General features: G+C 36.0%; 1 protein-coding gene across 1 annotated transcript in view; it reads right to left on the minus strand.

The window, feature by feature from the left end:
- Positions 1-21,615, minus strand: part of LOC590972 (chromatin-remodeling ATPase INO80) — a 105,883-nt gene extending 84,268 nt beyond the window's left edge. The window contains exons 1-16 of the mRNA XM_030999185.1: positions 21,339-21,615; positions 10,143-10,367; positions 9,278-9,432; positions 8,375-8,442; positions 7,615-7,755; positions 7,173-7,296; positions 6,540-6,598; positions 6,002-6,142; positions 5,098-5,355; positions 4,078-4,273; positions 3,288-3,401; positions 2,650-2,852; positions 2,014-2,109; positions 1,195-1,488; positions 629-746; positions 158-243 (exon numbers count right to left, since the gene is read on the minus strand). Coding sequence (XP_030855045.1) covers positions 158-243; positions 629-746; positions 1,195-1,488; positions 2,014-2,109; positions 2,650-2,852; positions 3,288-3,401; positions 4,078-4,273; positions 5,098-5,355; positions 6,002-6,142; positions 6,540-6,598; positions 7,173-7,296; positions 7,615-7,755; positions 8,375-8,442; positions 9,278-9,432; positions 10,143-10,315 — 2,226 coding nt within the window. The 5' untranslated portion in view covers positions 10,316-10,367; positions 21,339-21,615. The remainder of the gene's footprint in view (positions 1-157; positions 244-628; positions 747-1,194; positions 1,489-2,013; positions 2,110-2,649; positions 2,853-3,287; positions 3,402-4,077; positions 4,274-5,097; positions 5,356-6,001; positions 6,143-6,539; positions 6,599-7,172; positions 7,297-7,614; positions 7,756-8,374; positions 8,443-9,277; positions 9,433-10,142; positions 10,368-21,338) is intronic.
- Between the last annotated feature and the right edge of the window lie 299 nt (positions 21,616-21,914).

Below are 21,914 nucleotides of genomic sequence, written 5' to 3' on the forward strand. Positions count from 1 at the left end.
ATGATATTGTTCAATCCATTCAATATATCATCTGTTGAGAGCCAGAAGGGTGTTAACTGTGTACGACTGCGAGTTGATACCCTTTTGGCACCCAACCAAACTAATACCCATGAAATTGACCTCAGGACATGACTTTGTCTATGACCTTGTCTATTACCTTGTCTGAGAGCTCGTTCTCCACATCCTTCTTGACTCTCCTCAACATGAAGGGTTTCAGTATCATGTGCAATCTAGATAGTTGCTCTAAAGGGATGAGAAAAGAACACATGTCCATGAATTTACAATGCAATGATATCACTCTCACAAGTAATCCTTATCACTTCAAAACAAAAAGAAGTATACAACTTGTTCCTATCCGTGACAATTGTTTGAAATCTCCACACGTCATGATGCAAACATCAGCAACTATACCAAAAACATTTATAAATGATAACTCTTTATATACGGTACAATTGAGATTCCTTTCTGAATGGTTAAATTCACAGTTGGTAGAAAAGATGATCAAGCTTGATAAGTAAATTAATTTGGAATATCTTTTCATGTGAAAGGCAAGTATGAGCCTCATGCATACTTCATGACAAGGCCATCCTATCTCATGATAGTACTTCACAAACTCATTTGGACATACCTTCATCAAATCCAGACTGTTTCTCTGCATGACTCTCTATGTCCTTAGAGAACCAATCGTTGAACTCTTCATGGCTATCAAACAGAGTTGGCATGATGAAATGAAGCAAGGCCCATAACTGTGAAAGAAAAGAAAACAAATACATAGTTAAAACTACTCATGTCCTGAAGAACATAAATGGAATATTTTCTTTTAAAGCCCCACTTAACTACTTGTAGCTACTTGCTCATGAACCTCTTTTTCTTATGTTAATTGAGAGCTGAGTTGATGAGATAGCCACATGTCAGTGACCATGCTGGGTGGTCTAATCCCTCCTGGCCAAACTAGTACAGATGGGCTTTAAAAAAATAAAATACTGAGAGGCTTAACCCAATAAGCATATAAAGGTTAGGGTTAGGTTTAGGATTATGATTATGATTAGAATCAGGGTTAGAGTTGCTTGTGGGAAGAGATATTGTGCAGTTGTTCCAAAGAAGGAAAGTCGCCCTTCATTTTTACAAATCTATGATATATCATTTGCAGATCAAATGTCCAATTTGAAATTTTCAAAATACAAGCATTCTTACCTCTGCCATGCTATTCTGGATAGGTGTACCGGTGAGCAGAAGCCTGTTCCTACAGTTGAACCCTAGCAGTAGTCTCCAGCGAACACTAGAGCTGCTCTTGATGGCTTGGGCCTCATCAAGGATCATGTAATGCCACTTGATGCGTTGGAAATACCTGATGTCCTGTACAACCAGCTGATAACTGGTCACTAAGATGTGGAACTCTGCTTGTTCCGTGTGGAGTACAGAGGAGCTTTGACCCCAGAACTTGCGGAGAGTCTTGCGGTCCTGAGGATTCCCCCAGTAGGGCAATACCTGCAAGAAATGAGAATGAAGGATGTATACAAGAGTAAGAGCGCAAAACCAGAGCAAGTTCAGAAATTTATTGAGCAGCTAGTCTAGGTAATGTCCCTTTGCTCCAACAGAACTCATCTCCATCTCCTTCAATATTTTCTTTTCTCTCTTTACATCTAATACATATCTTTCTCATAAAACTTATTAAAATTGTACAATTTGCACTACATCTATTTTTTATAATGAATATGTATATATGTAATTATTTCTATATATGTCTTTATTTCTTTTGTCTTCTGCATTCGTATCTTGATTTTGAAATGTTTGTAAAGCGCATTGGTATTACCTTTGGTAATTAAATTCGCTATATAAGAGCTAATTATTATTATTATTTTTATAATGCAGTTCAAGACAGCAGAGATATCCCCCCCCCCCCCCACCGAAAAAATCCCAGCTGATCATCTGTTTTAGGGAGCTGCGTAGCAACGCATATCTCTATTTCCTACTGGGTGAAATCCTGTTAATGTATGTATGCTTTTAACCTACCCTGAACTTTGGCACGAATCTACTGCACTCTTGAGTCCAGTTGTGTAGAGTTGATGCTGGTGCAACCACTAGAAATGGACCCCAGATACCTTGGCTCTGTGGAAAACAATCATTAATAATCATGCTAGTTATAACAACTTACTCACAAATTATTTACAATGTCATGATTAAAAGAGCTCTTGCACAAAAATTCACAGAATTTTATCAGGTCTAATCAAAATCATACAGACATGTATACTTTTACCAGACAATCATTTCACATAAATGCTTTATACTATTCACACATGTATAAACATCTTCACATTGCTACATGGACTATCATCAAGTACTGATATCAAAAAATCAATAGCAGCAAACATGATTTGCTGCTACTTTGCTAAAAAAAAAATCACACATGATCGGAGCATGATTAAAGATTGTCAATGGTATACTTTCAACTCAACAAAATCGGTGTTCATGGAAATTCATGAGACAATGAAAAAAAAGTGCAATACTTTGTAATAGATAGACTATAACACAAAAGACACAACGAAGCCCAAGACAGAACAATGCTTTTCCTGCATTTAGCTTTAAGAGATCATGTTATGACAAGACATGTATGAAGATGTCACTACTGAATCTCATAGAGGAACATACCTCAGCTAGATGAGCTAGAAAGGCAATACTCTGTACTGTCTTCCCCAGACCCATCTCATCAGCTAGAATGCCATTGATACCACAGTCATACAGGTTGATTAGCCAGTTCATCCCTTTAAGCTGATACGACTTGAGGGTCCCTCGGAACATGGAGGGTTGCGGATGCTGCTCCGTGTCCATAGATGTAGTAGACAAACTAAATGCTAAAGTGAGAAAGGGGTACAGTCTTGCAAATAAATAACCTTGTTCATTCTCAATCATTACCCTTCAAACATCTAGAGTAATAGCTTTCAACACAGGTTAATGTATCACAAACATTTTATTAAATTAACTAAATATCTAATAAAAATTTGGGGTCATTTTCATAAAGAAACTTATTCCTAAGAGGCCAGGCAACCAGAAAACTGGAAATATTGTGCCCTAGTTTTTATGCCATGCCATTCAGATTGAAGGCTTAAAAGCTCCAATGGACATATTTTGTGTACAATACATGCATTTCAATAAAAGGATCAACCTATTTACTTCATCATATATGTTTATATGATTGTCTACAAGCTTTTCTCTAATAAATAAAACCCTTAAATTTAAAATGGAAACATTAATATCATACTGCAAGTAATGGTGTTATTTGTTCTTACCCGAGTCTTGCTGTGGCAAATGTAATTCAGTATCAAAATCATTCTTGGAGTTCTCAAATGAGTTGTATGCGTGGGTCACATTCAATAAGGCACGTTGCTTCATCGTCTCAGTATCTGCCACAAGAAAATACCCAGACAAATTGTCTTAATTCAAAATAACCAAAAGTATATTATTTTGTGGTGTGTGTATACATAAAAATTAAAAAAAGTCATCATACATCATTCCTAATAGATCATTGCCCGATTGTTTCTCAATGTTTATATACAGGTTTGTGTGGATAATATTCACTTCACTAAAATCTACATCTCTAGTCCAATGATTTAGAAAAACAACATGATGTAATTTGAATGAAACCTAATTTTACCTATCATCAAAACTACTGACAGCCTGACTAGAGATTCCTTATATGGAAATAACAAGAATATTCCTTCACATCTCAATTAATTCTTGTCTCTTGTCCTGCACTGAGCAAATATTCCATACTTAAAAATTTGCCCCTTACTGAAATTTCACAAATACTTATGGGCATATTTTGGAGTAGTTACATACAGAAGCTTAATCAAGAGTCTTATTTTACAAGTATAGAACTATTATATATCTAATCCTAAAGTGTATTCTCCTAATCACCGACCCCCTCCTCCCTCCACACACACACACACACACACACACACAAATGTTACAGAATGGCTGAAATTAAATTTCCATATTCTAAATGTTATTTGTGACATAGAGCTACATAAATATTTTGTAACACATTGACAGAACAGTCTGTAACAGTGATGGCTTTACCATAATCATCTGTTTCTATATCCACAAGTAGGCCCTGTTTGACAGTACGCAGTCGTTTAGGTGTCTTCTCATCCAGCATGTTGAGTATACGATTCCTTTCCTCATCTCCCTGGCCCGTCAGCTTACGGCTCATGAAATGAGCATAGAGTTCGGTCTGGGTGATCAGGAAGTTCAGTTTACGCTGCGTTCGCTTTGCCTAGGAGGGGGGAAGCAAAGATCATAAATACAACTCAACCAAAGTCATGAAAGTAATAGTTAATTATATTCAATAGGAACATTATGTAAGATAGCTTTTAAAATCAAGTGATTTTCACGTTTAAAGTGACTTGGTAACATTGTTGAAGGTTGATGAAAAAATTGCTTAATTTTTGTATAAAATGTTACATACTATATTCCTTCTACTGTACTAACCCTCTGACATGCAAAAAATCCTGAAAAATTCTCAAACCACAAAGATATCTATGGTTTTCTTTGAAGGAGTCGATGTATGACACCCTCTAACAGTGATTAACAGTAAATTCTCCCAACCATTTTTGAATTTTCCCAACCGTTTTTCCATGAAAAAAAAAACATAAAACAGGCTATAAAAAATCTGTCAACACTTAAATGTCTGGGATGGAAATGTAGAGTCATTTTATTGCTTTGTGACGATTTCCATTCACCTAAATTGTAATTAAACTGTAATAATATAGTTGGGAGAATTAAGGAATCGATCAGATCAGTTTTTCTCAATTTGTACCATGAATAATGGTCCGTTTTCACTCAAATTTTCAGATTATCTTTAATTGTACATATAGCATTGAAGTCACTACCTTAGCACAAGTATCTCGCATCTGATCAATGTTACCAAGTCCCTTTAAGAACCTGTTTCTGACAAATTAAACCAATTATAATGAGCTTGGAAACTTAGATAAATGACAGTGAGAAAAGCATGTTTCACATTTCCTGAGATTTCAGATATCTCCTGAACCTTATGAAATCCCAGGGATATACAATACACAATATTAGAAAGTAAGTCACCTCTCTGAACTCATCGTCAATCCTTCTCTGTTCCTGGGCTTCTTTCTCTGCCTTCCTGCGGTGTTCTTTCTCCACCTTCTCATAGTGCTTCCAGAATGCCATCATCTCACGGGTAAGACGTCTTGCCCTGTAAGGTGTCTCCTTGCACACCCTCTGGGACTGGATGGCAGCTCGGCGTAGCTCCTTCTGGCACCCCTGAGCCATCTTCCGACAGTTTGTGAGTATGTTGTTGTGCACTGAAGCACGATGTTTGTGAGCCTGTGTATGCAGGAGTAAATTCATGGTCAGTAATTAGCTGAATGGTTTCTGACATTGTTGAATAAAATACTCCCTCTAATGATATATTTTCACTGATGCAGTGTGTTCAATAACATATCTGAAGAACAGAAATGAGGAAATATTCTCTTTTTAGAAATAAAATAAACAGTAAAATTTCTAATTAAAAAAAAGAGAGAGCTGCCCGAAAAGGTAATCCCAGAGTTGCCAATAAGTGCTTTGATGAATACCTACCTCATAACTTTCTACTCCTTCACAGGATTTTCCTCACACTTTCACTTTTCTCTTCCACCATTATCTTCTTTTACTGCAGTCAACTTAATACCAGGGAGGACTTACCTTTAAAACAGGACATTCCCAAAAATGCACTAAAAAACAATCAATTATAACTGTAAAACCAGAATCTTTCTACCATTGGTAAGCTCTGTCTTTTTCTCAACAAGAAACTTGCAAGATACTAAAAAATTAATACTTGTTATCATTGTTGTTAAATCAATTACTCTGCGGCAAGAAAACATCGCATATTTTCGCCATTATTTGAATATTTGTTGAGTTTCAAGTATCAGATATTACAGAATATCAATGATTCCATGACAAGTGATATGTTATGATATAAGAGACTTCATACCTTGGGGATATCTCTCTTTGCAATGGCCAGCCATATTCTCTTCCTTCGGGCATCAACGTCCTTGATTGAGGTGAACTTTCTATTAGCATCCTGAAACACAGCTACTGAGCCATCATAGTCCGAGACACACTCCTGCATCATCTACGCAACAACAAACACAACCAGACTTCCTTTGTTACAATGCACTCAAATTAATCATACACCTACAGCTAAAAGAATCATAATACACTACATCATATAAACAAACGATAGCTATACAGAAGACTTCAGAAGTCAGAACGAAAAAAAGAATCATAATCTCACTATGTAGGATATTTCAGGGGAGGGCAATGGTGTGGATATTTGTGTACAGGTCTCAGAAGTTTTAAAATGAAGAACAGCATTGATTTGATGAGCATTGGCATACATACACCATTTGATACAATTAAAAATGACATATTTTAAATGTGAAGATGTGACAAATCAATGAAACATGGTCGTATATTTAACAAGGTTAAGCAACATTTTTTCCAACTTCAATCAGATTCAAATATCTTACCTGTGGCTCACCCTGATCCTCACTTAGTTCTTTCCTATCTCTCTCTCGCTTGAGTTTTTCTGAACGTAAATAAAAAAGAACAAGCAGTTAAGATTAATAGATTATCAGATATATATATTCTAAGCTAATAGCAGTGAGCTAAACACAGAGATTATACCAGTTTCATGTGACTCAGGAGTTTATCGATTTCTATTCTCATGATCAGCAATTGCCAAAACATGGATAGAGTGGTAACGGAATTGAATGATTCAATTAAATGTATTTCAAGTGGGAAAGTAAGCTACGCTCTATCCATTTTTTCTAATAGATGTAAATCTGACATAAGTGTTCAGTAAGTATGGATTTCGTTATTACTTTCCATGACCATTTTCTCAAAAACAAGCCTACACTAGCATTTCAAATAGTACATAAGAACTGAATCCTTTCAATTATTATACTTAACATACAAAGTAAACAATATAGTCTCATTCATATTACGCAGTAAACTCCTGTACTTTTTTAAATTTTAACTAAATTTTTGCACACATCCAAAGCCCTACGCATACTAACTCATTCGCATGCTATAAGATAGGGAACTATAAAACCTATTACTCTTCTACCACTATACTGCTCTGAGAATAAGTAACGTCTCACCTTTGATTTTACTACTGCTAGAAGTTTTCTTAGCTTTCTTGGGACCAACGATTGTCCTCTGATGGTCCAGGAATTTGTCGTAGTTGGACAGAAGTCCTGCACTGTAGTACTGATATTGCTGAAGCTAAAGATAGCAAAAAGTAAAATTATACATATATGTTGAGGTATACTTGTCAAATAAGAAGCAGACAAACGACGGTATCCTCAAAAAATATCAAAACAAAATATACAAATTCTTAACGAATTCTCATTAAAAACATTTCTTCTTTGAACACTTAAATCAAAATTTCATCAAGCAGCCACCTACATTCCATAAAGATTACAAAATCAATTCCTAAAGAATGATTCATAGATCACTTTGGATTCTTATTTCATTTGAATTTTGCTGACATCAAACAACATTACATTTTGTCAGACCAGGTGAAATTTCCTTCAAACTTACTTCGCTTTCTATATAGACCTGGTTTTTACACTGTCTCCCAAATTTATGTAGTCTCAGCATTTCCCGGAGGTCATTTTTTGAGAGAGACTTGTCCTCTTCTTCCTCATCCTCAAGATCGGATGAATCACTCAACAGGATGGCCTGAAATGATGAAAATAATCAATGATTATAATTTGTATCTCACATTCAAAGAATCTTGCAACGACCTTAGTCAATATATGGTCAAATGATGCATGATAGATTGCCTATCATGGCAGTCAAAGGCGATAACTACCACACATGCCGTAGTCGTTTTTCACTTCTTTTGCAAGACAAACACACTAAAAGTCTTGTGAAAGTGAAAGTTTTGTGAAATATTAAATATTTTATGATGAATGCTTATTGTTGACTATGCCAATTTCCAGCACCACTTAAGCTCCTGAAGGTGGTAGCCCAGATATAAGCCTCAGTACAGACAGTTTGTCCAACTGTCCTTCCAGATTATTCTTCCTGTTCAAAAAAATTAGATATATGCTCACATTTTGAAATTACTTCTCTTTATATAAACAGATGCAAAACTATTAATTTTGTTTTTGATATTTAAAAAATGGAAGGATATTAATTAGCAACTTATAAGGAAGTCTGAGATACAAATATAATAAGCAAATTAATGAGATGCACAACTATCCTTTCAGGGTAGGAAAACAAGATAATTTTCACAGGTTTTGCATCTGAGTAGCTAATATTTTAATCACCAAATTGGAATATAAAACAATCATACCTTGAGCCACCTCCTATTCTTCTTCACTTTCCCAAAGTTGAAAAACTTCCTCTTGTCTGCTCTTCTCTCTGTCAAATACAAAAAGAATGCAAGTAGATGACAGATGATTGATGTTCTTTCATTAATTCCTGATCACATTCCTGCCATCGATGTATGCCTGTCATTTATGCCTTTCCACTAATCAATAACTGTACAATTTTTACGCATCAACTATAGTATCAACATTTCCCGAGAAAAATTATTTCAAAAGGTTCTGATAGATGAGATAATTATCAAGCAAAGAGCAGCAAGAGCTTTTAAGCAATTCAGCTTCAAAATATTTAGTGTAAAGATTAGTGTACAGAACTAAACAACTGGATTGGTGTATTGCAAAACATGCCTACATGTACATGTATGAATCAGGGTACAATATGTTTTCACAAATAATTGCTTTTCAAACTCGGCATAAAGCTATGAATTCAGTACTAAGAAGAAAAAAACTTGAACAAAACATCAGACAAATATATAAGAGTTGGGTTCTGGTTTGGTGAAAATTTTGGTAAAGTGCACTCTTTCATTTGTTTGTTTTTTTTAATATAAAAACTTCCCATTTCAAACCACTGTTACAGTTTACCTTGACCCCCCCCCCCCCCCCCCCCCCATGACACAAAAATGAAAATTGAAATGTTAATGAAGTTTTTATTGTCCATTCATAATTTTTGTTTCATTGCTGTGAATTTTACAAATGAATTTACAAATAGAAGTAATCATAAGCAGATGTAATAATGATTTAATTTACAATGCAAAATACAATTATTTATCAACCCCTATCGTAAAATTAAAATAATTGCTGTAAGTGTAGCAGATTTGCTTTCTGAAACACTTTTTAAAGGGATATGCACAAAAAGTTGAATAAGACCTCACCTGCTTTGGCTAGTGTATCACTGTTTACAGTATCTTGGTCACATTTAACATCTGATAGGAACCCCTGGTCAATGACAGGGTTTGGCAGAGTCTTGGGCACAAATTCTCTTCCAATCTCTTCTAAATCTTTGTCTTTTTCTGGTGATTTTCCCTCTCTGAAAAATGAGGTGGGAAAACAAGTGAACTATACATGTAGTTAAATTAATTCATTATAATACATACATTTTTTTTAATGAATATTCGTTTGTCCTGAAATATCTCTGGATGTTCTTTCTGGCCATTATAGAATGCTACAAAGTGATGATCTAACCCAAATACCACCAACAGGTATGCTTGTTGTTGTTGAGATTAATGGCGTTTCCATCGTCATTTTAATGGATCATACGGTACTTAATTTATACTTTTCTATAACACATTTTTAACTTTTGTTTACAATGGATTAGATATTGTTTTCATCTCCACTTGATACGAAAATGAAAATATTCAACATGCCAGCCCCCCTCTCTACCCCCACCCCCCCCCCCTTTTTCAGTAAGAGGGGGGGGGGGGGTGATGTTACATGGACATCATGTTTATATAACATTGCATAACCTTTGGGTCTATAATGTTGATTTACCATGAAGATAGAGTACTTCTAAACATGTTTGGCTATGCCTTTTAAGCTAAACTAAATTTAAGCAAACATTGTTATGGTTGATCAGAGACATAGTTTCTCGCTTCTGGTATGTCACAAAAATTGCCCCAACCCCATACAATGACCCCGAGACATTAACTGCCCACAAGAAACATGACTACATGTACATGTACTGGAATGAGGCTTATTCCAGCAGTATAGCTGGCCAAGGCCCACAAAGAATATACTTACAGTAAGGGCTCTTCCATGCACTGATCTACAAAGTCAAGAAATGAGTCCAAACGAACAGCGTGTTCCAGACGCTGGATATGAATGGGTTTGGCAAGTGGGACGCCCCCTACTGGGCCGTCGGGCGGAATCGCTTCCACTACTGCAGACCCGGCTGAAGTATTTTCTTCACTCATTCTGAGCAAGCCATGACATTATCCCTTGTCACACAGGCTGTACTGTCCTTCACTGTGACAAATAACGAAAAGAAAATAAATAAATAAATGGTTTATGGGGTGCAGTAATTCATGCCTACATTGATCTGTAAGTTAGTGAATTAGGATTACTATGGGAAAATTTGTGACTTTCCAGAAAACACTGCGTATTAGCCTTTACATTTTGTAAATATTTCAAGTTCATACATTATGTAAGCGGTCGGCCAGAATAAAAAAAGTGTGGTTTGATTGCACTACTTCACAAATAAGTACACCATGTTTATTCGAAAGATATTATCATAATACACAATATTTCATGTGTCTTTCTTTTAAATTGTAGCGGTCACCTCTAAATTGATCCACTAATAATATTTTAAGGAAACCTGGAAGTTTTGGAACCACCATTTGGTGTCATATAAATAAAAGAAATGAATTATTTAAATGTTGATACCAATTTCAATTTAATTAATTTCAATGAACATCACAATTGTAAGTAAAAAACATTTTGTGTGTTATTTTTTTCCCCCCAATTTTTTTTCTCCATATTTGTGGTTCTCAGAAAATAATGGACTGGAACACAAGCTGGACAAAATAAAGAACTGCTCATGAGTAAATTCCCCAAACTCCCCACGGCCAATCCGCCCCTGGATGTTTCCTTAGGAAACATGCAAGTATCTCTTTTTCTGCCAAAAGCGACAGGTGTTGTCAGTGGAAAAAGGCCCTTTGTAAAAAGCAATTGCATAGGGGTCACTAGACAGAGGAGGGAGGGAGGTGGATGAGAGGTGGATGAGAGGTGGACTCGACCTTTACTTAACAATTTTATAAACATTTTACCCTAGAATTTGATGAAAAAATCTTAAAACTTAAATTATAAAAAAAATATATACAGGTGATAAATCATAATGTCATTTTTGACGTTGACATAAATGCAGTCTTTATCTTGTGTTTAAAACAATAAACAAAACACTTTGTGAATCAAACAATGTACCATGCTCCTGATGATTCAAATCTCAAATGTTCATCCCACACTCATCTCTATAATAAGCACTGTCTTCAGGTCTGATGCCTCAATATCTTTAAAATTTCAAAACTTGTTTGTATTCTTTAAATGACAAATATTTACAGAATGCTACATTACTAAATGCATAATTCTCATAAAAGGCCTGTATTCCTGATTCAGCAGACACGTTACAATGTAAACCTGGCTTAACTTGGTCCAACTTATTATGCAAGGCCAAAGGTCATCTCCAAAATCCAAATATATACAAAAAATTTCATATAGCCAAGTTTTTGTGTTTCAAATCTCTGCGCAAGCCTTAGTACACCAAACTTATTGCTGCTGTTGTTAAGCCTGCATTAAATTGGCAATGCGAAATCAGCCCCTGTCGCGTACACCATTTGTATATGCTTTTCCGGCTGAATCAATATTGCCAAATCTCATCAATGATCAGCGCTTTTGTAATGTAAATAACATGTTTTTTACATGTAAGCTAATTATCAACCAGACACATGGAAGGTAAGCAAATCGCTATCACTCCGGTATCAAATTTTCACATTTTTGGTTAAATTCTTGACCTATTTCAAAGTGCTTTGCATGAGTAGGGTGCCAATTAAGGCTAGGTGATATATATTCCACATACTGTACTAAGAATCTTGCTCTATGATTGGTCAAAAGTAAATCATGTGATGAAAGATAGTTCGCCCATCATTGATGGGAGAAGAAAAGTTTGTTGCACTGTGTAGATAGTAGTATTGTATGCGTTACCAGAGCTGCCAACCTTTGGAAGTACAAATTAGTACTCAGCACCTCCAAAATTAGTATTTTACCATCAAAATTAGTATTTTTCAGCACAGCGCAAATGCATACCGTAAAGACCATATTTTTGCTGTAATTAGTTTTTTTAAAACATATTCAATTGTACATGTTCATCTATATACCTTGTTTTAACTGCAAACTCAGTTCTTTTTAGTTCCAAGCTCTTGCTTTAGCCACAAAATCACCTTGAAGATTCACACACAAGTGACTACCGTATTTGCCGGCAATAAGGCCGCACCGCCGCATAGGTCGCACCCCAACTTCGACATTTCAAAGAGGAAAAAAAAAAAAAAAAAAAAAAAGGAAAAAAAAACAAATGGACAAAACTAAATAATCATAATTTTCTCGAAAACACTATTTTTTTTTTACAAACTGATACCAAATTCATCCATATTCTTATAATTTACCGGAAGTTTAGCTAAAAAAGTGATCGCAGGCAGATTTGGTGTCCGATATTCCCCTACCACAATGTACAGTGTAATGCGAAACTGCATGAAATGGAAAAACAAAATGGCGACTTTGGATGGATGTTCGCGGCAGCTCCGTTAGACGGTCCCTTCCTTTAGATCAAGATCTATCGGCAAATGTTGTGTTAGGACGTTTATTTTCGTCTTCATGTCAACAATGCAAGATAAAATTGTCGGTAAGATGTTTGGAAATGTCCTGTACCATAGTGGTATTGTTATTTACCGTTTCTAGTCCCATACGTGCAAATTCGTGCTCATTTTGACTTTTTTTTTTTTTTTTTTTACTCTTTCGTCGTAAAGGCTGCACCCCGACTTTTTGATATTTTCTCTTCCAAAAATACTGCGGCCTTTATGCCGGCAAATACGGTATAAGCCACTCCATATAAAATGATGCACTGAATTCACAATATGGCTCTTGTAAAAATCTGCAATAATGTAGCAGAGATGCCAACCTCTTGACACAAAAAAACAGACGGAGTATCCTAAAAAATCAGATTTTGGAGAGAAAAATCAGATTTTCATGAAAACTCGACACTACCAATGGCCGGTTGGCCCCGGGACAGTAAAATTTCAGAAAAATGTGATACTGGTACGTACAGTCAAGTAAAATGTTTGCTCTTTCATTAAAATTTTAAAAGAAAATTGTGAAGCAAAGTTTTTGTTGGGGCTGCGGGGGTTTACTTGTTCATGTTTTAATGCGATTCCGTGGTTTTTATGGGTATTACAAAAAATATATTAAAAATATTTGAAAAATCTTATTTTAAGAGGTGATATCTTATTATCGTATGCCACTCTTATTATCATACTAAATACGATTAAATCATACTGGTTAGATGTTAATTGATGACTTGGTGCTCTAAAATGACGGAAGAAGTGAAATGTTTCCGATGTAGAATATAAAGGGAATACCGGTAATTAGTGCTGTAGTCAAACGTTTAACCGTCCGGTATCCGACCGCCCATGGCGGATTCCGTTTTCAATTGGACGGTTTCGTTTTCCCGATTTTTTTTTTTTTTTTAAGTTTCGATTTATGCCCCTCCACCTGGCACTATGCCTGGCAATGTCTCCCAGCTCAGTAATCTGTGTGTTGACCAAAACTAGAACAGAATACTAGAACAACACTCCAATTTGTCTGTCATCTTGGTTTGAAAGTAATCTTTGTAATAGATCTCATCATCTCAATATGTAGTTTATAATAATAATTCATCCAACTTTTACACAAGGTTCTATCCTAGGTCCTCTACTGTTTTTAATTTACATTAATGATATTACACATTCTTCTAAAAACGACATTGTTACTATTATTTGTTATAAGTTCACAAGCACAAATCGGCCCCTTTAAATGCATCTCGCAGTTAAATGAAAGCCCTTCCCGCTTTTTCACACGGACCTGCTGCCGAGTCGGTAAAAAAATTTTTTTTTTAAAAAACGATTTTTTTAAAAAAATCGTTTAACCGAAAACCGTTCGGTTTTGACTGGCGGTTAACTCTTTGTTTGCTTTGTTCGCCGATTTGCACGGACGTAGGCGTGCCAACTTCGCATTTTTGCACAGATGTATACGAGTCAATTAGACATTCATAATACCGCTCGCAGTGTGTAGCCACGCGTTGCGTTTACTATTGTTTACATTGTATACATCGCACACTTTCCGGTAAACTGTTTTTCTTCATAGTGTTACATTCGAAATTACCGTGTATTTAGCGGTTTTCTTTGGATTTTTTTTACTGATGTTACGATGGCACCTGCTGGAAAACGTCAACGTGTGTTTAGTGTAGAGGAGGCTCGAGATCTTGTTACTATGGAAGCATGGAGCATGGACTCTGATTCCGACGAATCGAGCAGTGACGAAGACTCTAGTGATAAAAGTGTTCCCTGAGAGTAGACTGATAGAATAAGAATGAATAAAAATTAATGAAAGAGCTAGAGATGACAGCAAGAAAGAGAGTAGACTGATAGAATAAGAATGAATAAAAAAAATGAAAGAAGGAGATAGAGATGACAGCAAGAAAGAGAGTAGACAGTGATAGAATAAGAATGAATAAAAATAATGAAAGAAAGAGATAGAGATGACAGCAAGAAAGAGAGTAGACTGATAGAATAAGAATGAATAAAAATTAATGAAAGAGCTAGAGATGACAGCAAGAAAGAGAGTAGACAGTGATAGAATAAGAATGAATAAAACTAATGAAAGAAAGATGTATCCTGTCTTGCCGTCATCTTTATATCTTTCTTTTATTATCTTTATTCATTCTTATGCTATCAGTGTTTACTCTCTTTCTTTCCGTCATCTCTATCTTATTATTATTATCATTTTCCTATCTATATGTACCCTATGTCTTGCCGTCATCTGTATATCTTTTTCTTATTATCTTTATTCATTATTATGCTATGAGTGTAATACTCTCTTTCTTGCCGTCATCTCTATCTCATTATTATTATCATTTTCCTATCTATATGTACCCTATGTCTTGCCGTCATCTCTATATCTTTCTCTTATTATCTTTATTCATTCTTATGCTATCAGTGTTTACTCTCTTTCTTTCCGTCATCTCTATCTTATTATTATTATCATTTTCCTATCTATAATTATGTACCCTATGTCTTGCCGTCATCTCTATATCTTTCTCTTATTATCTTTATTCATTCTTATGCTATCAGTGTTTACTCTCTTTCTTGCCGTCATCTCTATCTTATTATTATTATCATTTTCCTATCTATATGTACCCTATGTCTTGCCGTCATCTGTATATCTTTCTCTTATTATCTTTATTCATTCTTATGCTATCAGTGTTTACTCTCTTTCTTGCCGTCATCTCTATCTTATTATTATTATTATTTTCCTATCAATATGTATCCTATGTCTTGCCGTCATCTCTATATATTTCTCTTATTATCTTTATTCATTCTTGTGCTATCAGTGTTTACTCTCTTTCTTTCCGTCATCTCTATCTTTTTATTATTATCATTTTCCTATCTATATGTACCCTATGTCTTGCCGTCATCTCTATATCTTTCTCTTATTATCTTTATTCATTCTTATGCTATCAGTGTTTACTCTCTTTCTTTCCGTCATCTCTATCTTATTATTATTATCATTTTCCTATCTATATGTACCCTATGTCTTGCCGTCATCTCTATATCTTTCTCTTATTATCTTTATTCATTCTTATGCTATCAGTGTTTACTCTCTTTCTTTCCGTCATCTCTATCTCATTATTATTGTTATTTTCGTATCAATATGTATCCTGTCTTGCCGTCATCTTTATCTCTTTCTCTTATAATCTTTATTCACAGTAAAGTCCTTTCATTTCATATCACTATTTCTCTCTCATAATGTCTCTCACGTCCGTTCTCCATATTTTATTCATTGCATACTCCACTCGTCAATCATTTCTGATAATAAGCTCTCTCACAATAAAGTAAATGGAAAACAATGCAATATAGTTTATATTTTAAGATTGATTCATTCTTTCTTTGTATATCTATGGCTGTGATAAATGTACTTGAAATCAATTTTATTGAGGGGTAAAGAAGGTGAGAGAACAGATGCGGTGAACATTCATAATGAGACATTTCAATAAGATGCTGATTATGTCATGTATATCACATATAATATATTATGCCTATACCATTTTTACATGCTCATACCAGTGGGCAAAATCAATAACATTCTCTTATTTCTTATTGACTTATCATGGCACAACAAAGAAAAACATCCCCACGACGTCCCTTTTCATGCCCCGCTAAACCGGACATTGACAATAACCTGGGGTAATAGGGATTTCAATGGGCAGATTAGCCCATTGTCAAGGGTGGCTGAGCGGGGTACTTTCAAGTCTCTCCCTATTGAACTTCTTTTCTTCAACAACCTAAATACTAACCTTCTGAATTGTTAGAATACTTGAGCAAGGTATGTAAAGAAAGGTAAGAAGTCCACCTTTCTAATAGATTCGATTTGAAGATGTCTTATCATTGCTAAATAAGAAATTCTAGAGGGATAAAAAACTGCCGTAAATAAGAAAAATTAAACATTATATAATTATGATTATTATAAAAATGATAATTCAAAATATAACAAATGACGGTTCATCGAAAAGCACGTTTTCCGGTCTACAACTTTGCTGCACAATATTTTTCATCATGATCATCCAGTGAAGAGTTATAGCCTCTTGATTCAGCAGAGTCAATAAAGATTCCCTCGAAATGTGTGACCCTAAAAGAATGTGGCACAGGGGGGTTTTTTAAGTGGCGCATAAAGAGTTAAACGGAATTGGAGATATCCGTGATGTTACAGCACTACCGGTAATCACCTTTTGGTTTTGGGCGATGGCAAACTATCACTTCCTCGGCGATCTGAATTAATACGCTATCTATTATTATATCCCGCATACTAAGAATCTTGCAATCTGATTGGTCTAAACGAGGTCACATGATCAATGATAGATGAGTACTATATCCCTGCGATAGGAGTTTTGTACCATAATTTTTTGCTGCTGCCCCACTTGCCCATTGAATAAGCATATAGCGCATAGCAATGTAGGTTACGCGAAATGTCAATGTCAATGTCAAATGAGCGCGCATCGACTGTATTACACATGTATGCATGTTGCGCTTTGTAAAATCTAGCTGAAGCTAAACTGTCTGCAAAATCTGTTCTTTTAATTATGTAAAATTCACTTTAAATAAATGATGTGGGATATAAAACAAATATTAACCTCCTTTACTCGGGCAATGGATACAAACTACCATCATCCCGAGCCTAGATCACCTCGGCGATGATAGTTTGTACCATTACCCTCGTAGTCAATTAATATTTGCTTAATAGCTACACGTACATCCAGATCACCTCAGAACTTTGGAAGTGATAGTTTGTCCCATCACCTTCACCAATGGTTTGCTTACTATCATCTAGCCCTTAAAGCCTATCTGCACTAGTTTGGCCAGGAGGGATTAGACCTCCCTACATGTTCACTGACAGTTGGTTATCTCATCAAATCAGCTCTCAATTAACATTAGAAAAAGGGGACCATGGGGGACCAATGGTCACCGCTTAGGCATTGTTTGCAATATAGGGGGGCGCAAGTAGCTATAAGTATTGCAGTGAGTGGGGCTTGACAGGAGAACTTAACCCAAACTACATCGATTGGTGATCTAAATGGGCATTAATAACTTCCTACATTACCCCCACGAGCCACATTTGAAAGATTCACCAAAAGAGAGAAAATTCGTGAAATTTTAGGGCCTTGAATAGCTGAATTGGCCTACGTGTACATAGCCATTGTTTTGAGTTATACCAGTTACTCTTTTTTTTAAATGAATTATTTTAGTTTGATATATTCGAAATAGACATACAAAATCAGAAATTTGCTGTATTAAATCAAATCGAGCACCCACTGCATCAATGTACAACAATCGCTTACTTACGTACATGGATCACTTGTCTAGATCACATCATGATGGCTGCGTTTGACTGTTTGTAGCTATTTTTAAAGAAATTTTCAACTTTAATCGCCACAGCCCATTGCCTAAACAACTCTGCTTGCTTTTCCTTGTTACATGTAGGAATCAAGTGAATGGACTTCTTGAGTCTCGCTTGGCAGTACACCTTCTTCTTTGCGATAAGTACACACATGCATAATACAATTCCTAATGCAGTTACATACCAACTGACACGTCACAAATTGGCAGGGGTATAGGCTCAGGCCGTGAAAATGGAGATTCCCTAATAATTTGGTACACAAGCAGACGACGCGTGTTATATTAAATAGTTAATAAAACCACCTTTGAAGGATTGAATGAGCGAGTTTTTGTATCAAACATGTTTTAATATTACTTTGTATACGATTATGAGACTAAAAGGGCCAAGTTTCATTCTCCTTTACGGCTAGGTGTTTGCATAGTTGTCACTTAGACATAATTATGAATATCTGCACTTTGACTCAAAAGCGCCCTTTACATCTACATGTACGTACAACATCCACATTTTCATCACAGCTAACAAGTTTTCTGAACAACATTTTGTGAAAGAATCCCTTATTCCAATTCCGCTCTCAGTAAGATGAAGAATGTTTCACTAGTTCTTGAGTAACGCAAATTTTCTGTGTAAACAACTGCAATTTGCTTCGTGCTTGAAATGTATATATGCGCGCTGTTGTCAGAAGGGGCGCTGGTCCAAAAGTATATAAGGATCGTCCGCACAAACTAGGATTGTTTTCGTAAACATGGACAGACGCGTCCGCAAAGATAAGGATTGTTCGCAATTTCACTGAAGATTCTGATTTCTGATCCGCACGTTGGCAATGGGAAAAAAAAAAAAGGATTTCGCAATGACTTTCTTGACTCATATTACATTGACTTTGTACAGAGACTTTCACGTGATGAGCAATAAATCCTCGGGAAGACGGGGAACTGGGGGATATGACATGTTTTGTCCGCGTATACGAGGATATCCTTGTTTATGTGGACGATCATCATTCTCAGGCCAGCGCCCCTACTGCCACTGGTTGTAAGCTTAACCTTGTTGGGCTGGGTAACAAGCGCATGTAGTTGCATGTTGGTTAACTTGTCAAAATGCATTGACCTTTCGATGCATATTTTTAATTCTTAACATAATGTATAGTGTCCGGTATTAAGACTTTTAAAGAGGCCCCCGGTATTACGTTAAAACATTTATTTTTATGTTTTAGTGACCATGGCACGAAGAACTTGGCGAATTGAGCACTGTACAGTGAGTTTACGCGCTCCCATTGGCCGATCCGCTCGAGTGGCTTCAAATTTTAGTGAGAGAGGGCCTAATTAACTTAAGCGCATGTTATATTGTAAATTAGGCCTAGGCTATAATAAATCGGTTCCACTTACCAACTTGACTGAAATAATCCGTTTAATGGTCCCTTTTTAAGAAATTATGGGTCAAAATCAAAATCCATGTTAAAAATCTTGCAAGACGTATTTTAACTCAATTTCGATTTTGACCCATAATTTCCTAAAAAGGGACCATTAAACGGATTATTTCAGTCAAGTTGGTTAGCTTAACCTTGTTCGGCCGGGTAACAAGCGCATGTAGTTACATGTTGGTTAACTTGTCAAAATGCATTGACCTTTCGATGCATATTTTTAATTCTTAACATAATGTATAGTGTCCGGTATTAAGACTTTTAAAGAGGCCCCCGGTATTACGTTAAAACATTTATTTTGATGTTTTAGTGACCATGGCACGAAGAACTTGGCGAATTGAGCACTGTACAGTGAGTTTACGCGCTCCCATTGGCCGATCCGCTCGAGTGGCTTCAAATTTTAGTGAGAGAGGGCCTAATTAACTTAAGCGCAACTTGAATTCAATGGCAATGTCAATACGTAATATTGCGTCACACCACAGAGATTTTGACATGTCATGCTTTTAACTAGACCGAATTTTCTGTCTCTTTCGTTCGTTAATAGCCTCTTATTGGGGTAGGGTCGGCTCTCTCTTTAGAGACGGAAGCCGACAATACGCATTCCCTTGCTAACACTATGGCCATTTATGGCCATATTTTTATGCCCCGAAAATCCCCCCAAATGTCATCTTACCTCGTGCATGTTATATTGTAAATTAGGCCTAGGCTATAATAAATCGGTTCCACTTACCAACTTGACTGAAATAATCCGTTTAATGGTCCCTTTTTAAGAAATTATGGGTCAAAATCAAAATCCATGTTAAAAATCTTGCAAGACGTATTTTAACTCAATTTCGATTTTGACCCATAATTTCCTAAAAAGGGACCATTAAACGGATTATTTCAGTCAAGTTGGTAAGTGGAACCGATTTATTATAGCCTAGGCCTAATTTACAATATAACATGCAAGAGGTAAAATGACATTTGGGGGGATTTTCGGGGCATAAAAATATGGCCATAAATGGCTATGGTGTTAGCAAGGGAATGCGTATAGTCGGCTTCTGTCTCTAAAGAGAGAGCCGACCCTACCCCAATAAGAGGCTTACGAATGAAAGAGATGGAAAATTCGGTCTAGCTTTAAACAGGTGACGCACTTCACACATGAAATTGCACACATATAAAAATTAAAATAGAAAAAATCAACAAACATTTCAAAATAAATTTCCAGTTTGACGAAAATGAGAATTGTTCAAACTTAAAAAATAGTTACGTAAGACTTATACTTTAAGTGAAATACTTTGAGGATGCTGAAAAAAACGTAAATAGAGAATTTGACTAAAATATCTTAATTTTGGTATCGAATCAAACAAAATCGCAAGCTTGCTCCTCGCACCAATGGAAGCCAGCGATGGCCAATTAAGAAGGGCCCTTGTCGGTGCCAATTTAGTAAAATGAGGCTGCGGTTCGCCGAGATCAGATAAATGTTGTGCGCATGCGCTAAACGTAAGCTTAGGTTCTACGTGCATGGCAGATAGTCTAGAGTCTATAGCCTTTTTAGGCCTACAATAATTTTGAAGATTTGTTTACATCACTCTTCACACACACTCAGGCCAATGGATGCCCATTATTTTAAGGCTTGGAAGTTGGAGTTGGACCTTGGACTTGGGGCTTAATTTAAAGATCAAGTCAATTGTGAATTTAGACTACAGAGTAGAATCTACTGTGACATAAGTTAGTGTGACTCTCCACTAAGTTTGTGAGCTGAGTGTGTGATTTTTCACAAGCGAGACCAGACATTATGATCATTATGCAAACTCCAACATTTTGAGAAAAAAACTGACTCCACTCACCCATTCAGTATTTTATGAAGTCCGCAGTTTATGAGGGAGGTGAAAATGTGAAGTCAAAATAAACGGCTTTCGAGAGGAAGCAACGCAAAATGGCAAGTCGGTTCACTGTGCAGAAACTCAATAGCCACGAGTTCAGCTGGCATGTTGAATATTGTGGCTTGTGTATTCATAAACCCCACAGTGCAGGGATAGTCCGCCATGAGAGAGAGCATCCATACTCTCGGTAATTTTCGACAGCCATTCGGCGTGCCATTCGGATACCAACTATGGTAGCCTCTCTGCAAACAAAAAAAACAAAAAAAACACACACACAAATTGAAACAATTTATTGTTAAAATTGTTTTGGGGTGGAGCCTGTTTGAATTAGACCAATAAGAAATTCCATCTCCATCGATTCTGTGACATGCGGGGCACTTTTGGGAAAATTTTACTTTCTGTTTTCTTTTCAGGAGGACAGTCTGCAGGAGGAGATATCTTGCTGTCCCGATTTATACATTTCTGAGCACTCAAAAGCAGGTGCAGAATTAAGATTTTGTGGGGGAAGAGTATTATGATATCCCAATAATTTTCTGTTTA

The sequence above is a fragment of the Strongylocentrotus purpuratus genome, unplaced genomic scaffold (assembly GCF_000002235.5).
Source record: "Strongylocentrotus purpuratus isolate Spur 01 unplaced genomic scaffold, Spur_5.0 spur5_scaffold_5, whole genome shotgun sequence".
NCBI lineage: Eukaryota > Metazoa > Echinodermata > Echinoidea > Camarodonta > Strongylocentrotidae > Strongylocentrotus > Strongylocentrotus purpuratus.